Source organism: Bison bison, unplaced genomic scaffold, assembly GCF_000754665.1.
Source record: "Bison bison bison isolate TAMUID 2011002044 unplaced genomic scaffold, Bison_UMD1.0 scf7180017864259, whole genome shotgun sequence".
Classification (NCBI taxonomy): Eukaryota; Metazoa; Chordata; class Mammalia; order Artiodactyla; family Bovidae; genus Bison; species Bison bison.
In genome coordinates, this window is record NW_011494831.1 from 2,200,082 (window position 1) to 2,212,472 (window position 12,391).

Below are 12,391 nucleotides of genomic sequence, written 5' to 3' on the forward strand. Positions count from 1 at the left end.
GGGCAGAAAGGAGAGGAGCAAGGCCTTATTGGCTCTCAGGGAGGTAAACAGATGCAGCCAACAATGGCCCACTGCAGACATGGCTAAAATTAGAGGTGAAATATGTGAGTCAGGGCAACAGCAGCTTCTGACACAGTTATTACCTCCCCATTGTACAGAGGGGAAACCAAGATACACGGAGATTACCTTACCTGCTGAAGATCACAAGGTGGGTCAATGGTAGAGTCAGGATTCAAGTACTGACCATCAGACTTCAAGGCCATGGTCTCAACCATAGCGGGTAATGACAGCTGCACTATACTCTTCCCAGTGTAGCTCCACCTACAGGTTTAAGTAGTCCACCCACCAATTCTATTTGGAAACCAGGTTGGGGACATTATTCAAATACTGCACTTTCTTCTTTGGGAATTCATTTTTCAAGTTGCAACACCATACAAAAATGCTACTAGAATGCTGTATCTACATTTTGGGAAGAAAATAAATACCTTTCACTTGAGATCATGCAGAAAGAGAGAGGTTCAGATAGTACACCACTTGAAAGGGGGAAAAAATCACTCATACAACTTTTTTTGAGTTTAGAAACTGTTTTTTTATTTTTTTATTAAAACATAATTCTTCAAAGAGTATAGAAATACACCTGGCCACGATCTGTTAGATGTCAACCAACCACTTCAAACATATATAAGAAATATCTACCAAATTCTGGCTCACCAGAACTTATTAAGTTGTACATATACATTATCAGAACATCAATGTGGCTACATTTGACAGATTCTTCTCAAGTGGACACAATTTTCTGACAGATTATGTTCCTTCTTGATGAAAGCTGTTACAGTTGTGAATGTCTGAAAGATAAGCTTGAAGGGCCACAAGGTGAAGCATCAGGACGTGAGGAGTTACAGAGGGCATGCAGGGCCCTGAGAGAGCGGGTGGCAGGCAGGCCCCTGCTTCCACTGTGAGCACACGATGTACAGAAGAGACAAACACAAAGAGGAAGGCGCTCCCTCCTGGGGAGAAGGGGCTTTGGGCTCACAGTCAGGAATCACAAGACAGCACGCCCAGGAAAGGACAGGAAAAGAAATCCCTGCACACAGTCTGACCTTCCTCCAAGGGACAAGAGCCAGTGCGGTTCAGGGAGATCTGCGAGGACCACTGCCTTTGGGATGCGCTGCTTGCCACTGAGTATGCCCCCTCCCTTCAAGCTTGCTCAAGGCACTGGATTGGCCCCTTTAGGTACAATGAAGAAGAACAAAACACCCATCAGAAAAGAGCAGAGCTGGTGCTTGATTTGCTCTCATTAAGAGTGAAGTGTCACCTGTACTTTGAATTCAGTGGTCTCGAATCACTTGTGAGAGCCCCCAGGCCACTGGTCAGTTGAGGACATTGTCCCCCTTCTCCTATCCTGTCTGGTTCCTGCTATAACTTCGTTGGGAAACAGGAAGCCAAGAACTTACCTGGGTTAGGTGTTGCCTTGGCATTTTACGATGATGAATTCCTTCTGTTTTGTTCCTTCTTTATGCCCAAAATGAAGGGAGTCATACAGACTGAAAATAAAACTGGCAACACCTGGGGTCTGGAGTCTTCCTTGAAAGAGAACCAAACTATTCCCACTCTTTTGGGCAGAATCACCTCTCCTAATCAAGTATTTTTAGCTTGACATTTCCAGAGGCCCCCATGTATACTAACTTTGTCTTTTGAAATGATTTTTAATTCCAGAAGTTGGCACAAGGCCATCATTTTCAATATCCTTTACCCCTGCTGATTGCTGCATAGGATCTTTCTCATGAGATCATCTGGGAAGATTAAAGACTAACAGAGTGTGGGTATTTCTCAGTCTTTCTTCTCCACTTCTTTCACATTTTAAAATCAATCTAATAGGCATTTTCTGTATGGTCACATGGCTCCATGATTATCTTGGGCTTCTCCTAGAGTCCTTGCTCCCTTTGGCACTCCATAGACACTCTCCTCTTTGTGTACTCTCTGCAGGGTCCCAAAACTGAGATATCCTCAGAAAATGCACACGAAGTTCCCACCTAAGACCCATTCCCCACTACCCAGCTTTCGTCTCCACAGTGAGGAACATGGACTTTACTAAGGACTTGGATCACTGAGATAAACATATATATATAGATAGATAAATATACACATCCTCAATAAAGAGGACATTCAATTTTATATATAGATTTCCCTCTCATTCATAAGCACTTGGCCCACAGTGGAGGAGTCAACCATGCTGAGTTGCAATGAGATCATACAAATCACAGGCCCAGTGAAAGAAGAGCAGGAAAAGCCTGTGGCTTCCAAGCATTCACAAGCCATGCTAGGAATCCACCTTTGGGAAGATGCTCACTTTATTGTTTCTGCTCATCTTCCGCTCTACCCTGCCTACCTTGGGCATCTTTGTCTGGATCAGCTCTTCTGGGGTGTTACCCAAGGGAGGAAGCAGCCTCTTCTTGCTGTTTCGGGTCTCTGAGAGCCACTGGGGAGGCAACTCAAAAGGCCCAAAGCCAAACTGCAGGGAATACTTGTCTGGAAATGTCTCAGATTCCACAGACACTGCTGGTGCTACCTGGGAGATAGAGTCCACGGTGCCCGGGGGTGGTGTGGGAGTTGCAAACTGTGGTCCCAGCTCTGCCTCCAGGCAGGTGGGAAGTAGCTCCTTGGCCTGGAGAGCCCCTGAGCCTGGGTACTTGGCTTCGCTCTCTTCCTCATCCTCCGTGGGCTTGAAGATCTGCTGCTGCCCAATGTGGAACATCTCCAGGAGTTGGCTGCCTGAGCGCATGCTGGGCTCCAGGCTGGCATCAGCCATCCCACTCCCTGTGCCCACCACGTTTCGGCGGCTGTAGCGGTGGTGCAGTTGGACCAAGGTCCCTACCAAGCACTTGCGGACAGATTTGTTTACAGTAAGAAAAAGCACAGGGTTCGCCAGCAGAGACACTTTGGGCAGCCAAATGGCCGTAAGCAGCAAGAAGATGGAAGTGTTGGGGACATTAAGCACTGTCTGGTAGATGACCAGTGTGGCATAGGGCACGCTGCACAAGATGAAGACCATCACCATGGACAGCAGCATGGCATGCAGCTCAGCCTCCCGCTGGGAGGCATAGGGGATAGAGACGGTGTTCTGTGGGGTCCGCAGTGCAGCTATGATGACCTTCTTCTTCTGGCTGGCACTCAGGGCCCGGCGTATCAGTATTAAAAAGAAGAACACCACAGCCACAGGCACGATGACCGTGGTGATGTTGTAGACCAGAACGTAAACCAGGTGGCCCAAAGAGTTGCTCCAGACTTCCGTGCAGGTTGACATGGCGTAGATGTCGGCCACATTGGTCACTGCAAACACAGGGACACTGGCCACCACTGCATGGGCCCAGATGTATATCACTAGTTCTCGGGACTTGGCGTCAGATATTTTTCTCTCCAGTGGATAGAGGACTGAGTAGTACCTGCCAAATGCACAAGCAAAATTCATTTCACAGAAGAAGATACACTTTAAATTAGGGGAGTTTATATTACTAAAAGTAGGAGAGAGGAAAGAAAGGGTCGAGTTCTTTCATTCTGCCTAAGACAGAGGAGATCACTAGGGGAATTTGGAAGCTAGACCCTAAGTTTTGAGGACTTTGCCATGCAATTCATTGTTAGCTTTATAATTATTGCCACCAGCACTAAATCCCAAAGAGTGCCCTCGATATAAAGGATATCTCCATCTGCTGTGAAGACACTCTTTTTCAATTTAAGGGTAAAGGGTAATTTGTAAATAATTTTACATGGGCTAGAGGAGCTTAAGGGCAATTTTCAAAGCCATGAAGAGAGAGAAATTTGCACACAAATCCAAAGCAAACTCATGCTGCAGTATATATGCATGGGTATCATTAGCATTTACAGCTGCTGGGGCAGAAAAACCCAGTGTGAGGGATAGACTTTGACAAAGTCCTTCAAAATCAATTCCACTGAAAAAATTTTGTGGGCTCAGTAGCCATTTTTTACATGATAATTGCTCAGGATCCCTAAAAGCAATCAGTAGGTTTAAAACACCTGCACAGTTATATCTTTGTTAAAATCAGAGATTTTTTTCCTTCAAGCTTGACTTGATTATTCTACAACCACCGAATCAGAATTCCCAAAGCACCTTATTTCAATATCACCTATGACTTGGGGAAACTGAGTAATTTGTTTGTTTGGTTGGTTGTTTTTTTTTTTTTTTTTTTGAGTAATTTGTTAAACCCCTAGAATCACATCTGTCTTGAATGGGCAGTCAGTAGCCTCAGAGATACAGCAAGTTTCTTCACCCTTAGCTCACCCCACGTCTGCGCAGTGAGCTAATGCTGGAGTCGACCTTCCAACCCTGTTAACATGTATTCCCTCACGGGCCACCTGAGCACGTGTGCTTTCCCGTCACAAGGATTTCTGAGCACCATCCGTGTGCTACATATTGTGCCTGGCACTGGGCTGCAAAGATGAAAGGATACATGAGAATGTTTCTAAACTACATGGGGAAGAAATGGCATGTAAGCAAACAATTATAACTGAGGAGAAGATGGCTCTACTGGAGGCATGCATAGAGGAGGCAGGGGAAGGGGAGCACCTGGGAAAATGTCAAGAGAAAGTGGTGCTGTGGTGGAGTCTGTCAGGGGACAAGCTGGGGGAGAGACGATGCAAACACACATGACCATGGAAGACCAGAGGTGGGTGGAGCACGGTAAAAGGTATTCTAGATCGCTTTCTGGGAGGGGAAAAAAAGAGAAAGAAACGTGTAAGTTATGCACACTCTCAATTTTTTCTCTCTGAATATAGATAAACTTTTCTATTCATCATTTAACAAATCCAATATGATGGTCCCATACCCACACATGAATACATGTCCACTATCTCTGATTCCCGTTTGCTAAAAGACATGTAACGAACCCCAGTTTCCCATCATTTCTGATTCCATTATATGTCGGGAAATAGATGCACCACGAGTGCACAGGTTCACTATACATCATTTTGTTGGAGTGTACATGTCTAGAGGATGATGCAGAAGTGCACGTGGCCTCCCAATTAACTTGCTGACTTGGTGCCATGAAACAAATATCTGAGAAAGAAGTGAGAGAAAGGACTGTTCTCCCTTTGTCTTCATGTACACCACACTTGTGCTTTTGAGTAATCACTAAACAATAAAATATGGATCTACCAACCTTGCTTTTATACTAAAGGAACTTGCCTAACTTTTTTTAAAAATAGGAATTTGATATTAACAGATGTGCTAAGCCGTTTCAGTCATGTCTAATATTTTGCTACCCTATGGACTGTAGCCTGCCAGGCTCCTCTGTCCATGGGATTCTCCAGGCAAGAATATTAGAGTTGGTTGCCATTTCAGGGGATCTTCCTGACCCAGGGATCAAACCCAAGTCTCTTATGTCCCCTGCATTGGCAGGCAGGTTCTTTACTACTAGCACCACCCAGGGAACCCATCAATAGATGCACAATACTATATATAAAATAGATAAACAGTACAAATAAAGACCTACTATACAGCACAGGGAACTATATTCAATATCTTGTAATAACCTATAATGGAAAAGAATCTGGCAAGATTTTATTTATATATATATATATATATATATATAACTGAACCACTTTGTTATACACCTGAAACATTGTAAATCAACTATACTTCAATTAAAAAATAAAGTAAAAGATACACTGGAAAAAAACTTTAAAATGATGGCAAAAATATAGTAGATTTTCTGCTGGAAAGATAATACGGATTTCTTATTATTTATGTATTTTCTTGCCTAAAACCAGAGGCTCAAAAATAACCCACAGAGATTATTTCACTGTTCTAGGTGAAACAGCAATCTGTCCTGAATGTTTCCACTCTTGTTGCATCCTATTCTTAAAAAACCTTCAGGATTCATAGCAGCATTATTCAAAAGATCCAAAAATTGGCAACAACCCAAATGTCCCTTAACTAGTAAACAGATAAATAAACTGTGGTATATGCATCCAATGGAAAATTATTCAGCAATAAAAAGGAATGAAGTAAGTTGCTAAAAGAGTAGGTCAAGGGGCTTCCCTCGTTGCTCAGTGGTAAAAATCTGCCTGCCAGTGCAGAAGGCATGGGTTCAATCCCTGATCCGGAAAGATCCCACATGCCGTGGAGCAACCAAGCGTGTGTGCCACAACTATTGAGCCTATGCTCTGGAGACCAGGAACTGCAACAAGAGAAGCCACAGCCGTGAGAAGCCCACACACTGCACCTGGAGAGTAGTCTCTGCTCTCTGCAGCTGGAGAAAAGCCTGCACAGCAATGAAGACCCAACATAGCCAAAAATAAATAAAACTATTTTTAAAAGATAAAAGAGTAGATTGTAACAGTTCTCATCATAAGGTAAATGACATGTTTCTATATGAGATGATGGATGTTATCTCATTTTTTTAGAATTTTTTTTATGTGGACCATTTTTAAAGTCTTTATTGAATTTGTTACAGTATCACCTCTGTTTTATGTTTTGACTTTTCAACCATGAGGCATGTGGGATCTTAGCTCCCTGATTAGGGATCAGAACCCACACCCCCTGCATTGGAAGGTAAAGTCTTAACCATTTGACTGCCAGAGAAGTCTCTGGCTAAATTTCTAGTGAGCCATTTCACAATATGTGTAAGAAAATCCATTATGCCATATACCCTAAATTTATACAGTGCTGTAGTAAAGGGCCTATTGAGTGATGCTGCTGCCGCCGCTAAGTCGCTTCAGCCGTGTCCGACTCTATGCGACCCCAGAGACGGACCCCCATGTAAAAGAAGGCAGACACACAACTCCAAACTGGTCCGCGTCACTTGGTTTTGTCACCTGCCTCGTCTGCTCCTGTGGATGGTGAGTTTCTAAGGAGAAACTGTCAAAGAGCTGCAGCTCTCTAGTGGTAAAAGGACTGCAGACAATTTATCTGAGAAAGAATGTGCAAAACAGAAGAGAAAACTAGGAAAAAAAAAAAATATATATATATATATATCGGTGCAGCCTATCTAAACACGGGCCTCAAATAGTTCATTTAGTTCTTTTTACCCTTGAGGAAACTGAGGCTCAGAGAGGTTTGCCCAAAGCCACCAGCAAGGAAACAGCACAGGTAAGGCTTAAAATCAGACTTCTGGCTCCAAGATCCCTCTTTTAAGTACAAAGTCAATGATTTCTGCCAGTATGCAGAAGGCTTTGTATGACTTTGTGTCCTGTCATGCAGCTGACACTGGCCAGCTAATGAAATCTGGGTTCCAAGTCAGATAGGGTGAAGTCACTCCAGAGATGGATTTTGCAGTCTATACCCTCAATAGGTCATTAAGGTTTAAGCATGTTTTAAATAGACAAAGAGTATTAAAATTCTAAATTCACCTAAAACATAGTTAAATTTATCACAGGATATAAAGTCAGAAGAATCAGCACATTTTGCATCAGCAACTTCTCCTTTTTGTAAATCTTGAAATCAAAAATTCTTGTGGACACAAAATATTTTTTAATTATTGTGTGCTTATTTAATTCTGTTCTCTAAAATGTATTATTATCTCAACTGTATTCATGAAGTGCTAGCAACAACAAAAAAAAGGCAGGAAGTTGATTACTGAGATCTTTAAACTTCACTATGATAAATCTGATCAAATTATGTATGATAGCAAAACTAGGATGTAAGATTTATTTCAAATGACATCCATTAAAAAGTGATGGGAAGAGAAAGCAATCACCATCACAGTATAAAACCTTGGAAATAAATCCTCCAAAGGAATTTCTGGTGCTATCTGGCCAGGTCCAACTGGACTGTCTAATCACTTGTTAAATAACTACTGAATTGTTTGTTCTCTTGTTCTTCCAGAAATGTTTTCATCCATCATCAAAAGGCCCTAATTGCAGAGTTAGCAATCTGATGAGCAATCTACTGCAAATTGCAAAGCAAATATGGCCAATTCCAACCAGACTGAAACTATATCATGCCCCAGCTCTGCCCTGGCATCCTCATGATGTAGCCTCCTCAACACCACATCTTTTCTCAACAGCCCCGTTTTCCGGGGCTGCTGGCTTTGCTGAGGCATCTGTTTCAGCAATTGATTCTCCACAAGCAATATTTGGAACATCAGCTATTCACTATTTGCTTCACAATGCTAATTTTTCAGTACTTAAAAAAAGTTACGCCGCTGGCTACCTAATCTTACCTGTCCAAGGCAATGGCAGGGAAGCTGAGGATAGTCACAGAGCAGAAGACTTTGTGCAAAAACTTGACGACCCTGCAGAAGAGCATGGTGTAGATCCACCAGCAACAGTGAGGACTGGTGCTGAGGATGATGTCGAAGGGCACGCAGACCAGGCTGGCACAAATCCCTGAGCAGGCCAGGTTTTTAATGAACCTGTTGGTGACAGATTTGAACACGGTTGTGCGGCAAGTCGACCATAACACCATGAAGTTTCCTGGCCAGATAGGCAAAAATAAGAACAAAAGAATATTTAGATAAAAAGAAAGAAGACAGAAAGGAAAGAAGGAAAATGCAGGTTAAAAAAAAAAAGATTGAAAACCACATTTGAGAGTTCATTTCAAAGAACTTAAAGGCCATATTACATTATCAATTTATGTGAAATTATTAAATCACTTTCATACATATCAAAAAGTCTAGAAGAATTTTTAGTAGTGAGTTTTGTTATTTAACTTCAGGCATAATAAGTATTATCATGATGATCCTGTCTCACCTGAGTATAAACAATTGGCTAGGTATTACTAAATCTCAGCCAGTCTACTCTGTTAAAGCTTGCAAATGACCTCCAGTTACCAAACTCTGCCACAGAAACAGGACAAAAGACACACATGTGGCTTACAATTTTCTATTAGCCATATTTTTTAAAATTAAAAAGCAGGTGAAATTCTAGTAGCATATTTTATTGACCCCAATCTATGCTAAACAATATCATTTCAACATGTCATTACTACTTTAAAAAGTACTAATGAAATATTTCCATTCTTATTTTTGTACCAGATCTTTGAAATTTGGCATGCATTTTTAAATTGAAATATAATTGATACATAACATTATATTCATTTTAGGTGTGCATGGTGTACATTTTATTTTACACTTAAACATATTTCAGTTCACATTAGTCACATTGCAAGTGCTCCATAGCCACATGCAGCTGGTGGTCACTGAAGAGGCCTGCACTGTTCTAGATCTTTAGCATCTATAACACACTTGCCTCTCTCTAAGCGTTCTCCTCCTGTGGCTTCCACAGGCCCACAGTCTCCTGGTGTTTCTCCCACCTCCCATCTCTCCCACCTCTCCCAGGTCCTAGAGGCTCCTAGTCTTCACCAGGCCCTTTCCCATCTTCTTTCTGCAGCCTCTTACTAGGTTAAATTATCCATTGAGATGGCTTGCTTTTGAAACACTGACCCTCCCATTCACACCCCAGACTAGGCCTCTCCTCCTAATTCCAGCTCCTGTTTGCCACTAAATGTTGGATTCTCCATTCCCTCGCAGTCTGTTCTGCCTATCTACTGTCCTCCAGAGCCTACACAATCTGGGACCAACCTGCCTAATCTCACACCATGCTGCCCCTGGCTTGCTGGGCACAGTCACACTGCTCTTTTTTTCTGTCTTTGAAGCACATCGAGGCTGACTCGGTCTAAGTACCTGGGTACAAGCTTTTATACTGCCCAGCAAGGTTCTTGTATGTCTGACTGATTCCTTTTAATCCAGGTCTTAGTATAATTGCTGCCTCCTCAGAGAGGCCTTCTCTAACCATATTTTTATTTTAAACATTCACTGTTCCTTCCTCCACTATACTCTGTTATAATACTGTGGCCTTCTTAGCTTTCATAATTATTCATCTGTTTATTCATTTTCCCTTCATTTCATGAGGACAAAAAAAATGTCAATCTTGTTTACTATTATAATTCCACTGCCTAGTTCAGTACCTAGCACAGAATAGGTACTCAACAAGTATTTAGATGAATGAATTTGCAAAAGGACAAATAACAACTGAAAGTCCCTGCAATAAAATAACCCTTTTGTATTTGGAATATCACAAGAGGCTGTTCTAAGTCAGTAGTTCCCAGACCTTACTATGCATCAGGATTACTGTATCAGACATCCTGACTCACAGTTACAGGTATAGAATTGGAAACTTGCATTTGTAACAAGCTGGCCCCAGACTGAAGTTTCAGAACTAACTGCCATGTCTAGCCCTTATCCCCAGGGTCTCACAGGGCCCAAGTGCTCAGGAATACCAGCAGCCTATTCTACTAGGGAGGCTTTCACCTGGTGAGAGACCCTGGTCCACATGGCCGATCAGTCATGACCCAAGAATACTGCTGCCTCTTGAGTACGGGCACAGAGAATGCCCTCTAATGAACTGAGCTGGCAGCTCAGCCTCACACAGATGGAGAGCCATGGTGCCAGGGGAGGGGGTAGCAGAGTTCAGGGCTGCAGCCAAAGTCACCCCAGGAGCTGCCTCAGTGCCTCAGATGTTGACATAACTTTCTGTCAAGAGTCTCTCTTCAAACACAATATTCTACAGCTACTTCTTATTTTCCAGGAAAAAAAAAAAAGGCACTGTCTCTAGGTAAGTAGGCCAGCTGCTTCCAGGAAATTCTCTAACAAACTTTGCTTACATAAGTTTGCTGCCTCAGTGAGATTAAATTTGCAGTGGGAATATATACACATGTGTTCAATACAAGAGCCGTTTATACTAATACCATTACCTCAGGCCCATCAAGCTCTCCTGTCACCAAGGTTATAAGCTGAGCAATAATGATGTATTTGAATGATGTATTTGTATTCCCCATGTATTCATCTACATGGGGAATTTTTTTTCCTGGCCTTTTCCCACTGAAACACAGAATAGGATCTTGCTGAAGCATCTTTCCTCACTTAAGTTTTACAGATAGGACTTAAAATCTGGTAACCATCTAATAACAAAACTGCCCACTTAAAGAAATCTGCCATGAAGAGAGTGTCACAATATCATCAGTTGTTAATACTGAGGCTGTCTCCAGTCCACCGGGGGACTTTCTATAAAGACATAAATGAAGACCCTTAGCATTCTCTTTTTCTCTATCACTATTAATCTTTGTCACTTTGTAGATTACGCTGGAAAGCCTTTTCATAGGAAAAGGTCAGTTTTCATTCCAATCCCAAAGAAAGGCAATGCCAAAGAATACTCAAACTACCGCACAATTGCACTCATCTCACACGCTAGTAAAGTAATGCTCAAAATTCTCCAAGCCAGGCTTCAGCAATATGTGAACCGTGAACTTCCAGATAGATGTTCAAACTGGATTTAGAAAAGGCAAAGGAACCAGAGGTCAAATTGCCAACATCCATTGGACCATAGAAAAAGCCAGAGAGTTCCAGAAAAACATCTACTTCTGCTTTATTAACTACACCAAAGCCTTTGACTGTGTGGATCACAACAAACTATGGAAAATTCTGAAAGAGATGGGAATACCAGACCACCTTACCTGCCTCCTGAGAAATCTGTATGCAGGTCAAGAAGCAACTGTTAGAATGGGACATGGAACTATGGACTGGTCCCAAATTGGGAAAGGAGTACATCAAGGCTGTACATTGTCACCCTGCTTATTTAACTTATATGCAGAGTACATCATGAGAAACACTGGGCTGGATGAAGCACAAGCTGAAAGCAAGATTGCTGGGAGAAATATCAATAAGCTCAGATATGCAGATGACACCACCCTTATGGCAGAAAGCAAAGAAGAACTAAAGATCCTCTTGATGAAAGTGAAAGAGGAGAGTGAAAAAGTTGGCTTAAAACTCAACATTCAGAAAACTAAGATCATGGCAGCTGGTCCCATCACTTCATGGCCAATAGATGGGGAAACAATGGAAACAGTGAGAGACTTCATTTTCTTGGGCTCCAAAATCACTGCAGATGGTGACTACAGCCATGAAATTATAAGACGCTTACTCCTTGGAAGAAAAGATATGACCAACCTAGACAACATATTTAAACTTAAAAGCTTCTGCACAACAAAGGAAACTATTAGCAAGGTGAAAAGACAGCCTTCAGAATGGGAGAAAATAATAGCCAATGAAGCAACTGACAAACAACTAATCTCAAAAATATACAAGCAACTACTACAGCTCAACTCCAGAAAAATAAATGACCCAATCAAAAAATGGTCCAAAGAACTAAATAGACATTTCTCCAAAGAAGACATACAGATGGCTAACAAACACAAGAAAAGATGCTCAACATCACTCATTATCAGAGAAATGCAAATCAAAACCACTATGAGGTACCATTTCACGCCAGTCAGAATGGCTGCGATCCAAAAGTCTACAAGCAATAAATGCTGGAGAGGGTGTGGAGAAAAGCGAACCCTCTTACACTGTTGGTGGGAATGCAAACTAGTACAGCCACT

The 12,391-nt window shown here is 42.1% G+C and overlaps 1 protein-coding gene across 1 annotated transcript in view; it reads right to left on the reverse strand.

The window, feature by feature from the left end:
- Positions 1-564: 564 nt before the first annotated feature.
- The window catches only part of GPR176 (G protein-coupled receptor 176), a 126,979-nt gene continuing 115,152 nt past the window's right edge, over positions 565-12,391 (reverse strand). Inside the window, exons 2-3 of the mRNA XM_010847931.1 lie at positions 8,178-8,430; positions 565-3,443 (exon numbers count right to left, since the gene is read on the reverse strand). Coding sequence (XP_010846233.1) covers positions 2,321-3,443; positions 8,178-8,430 — 1,376 coding nt within the window. The 3' untranslated portion in view covers positions 565-2,320. The remainder of the gene's footprint in view (positions 3,444-8,177; positions 8,431-12,391) is intronic.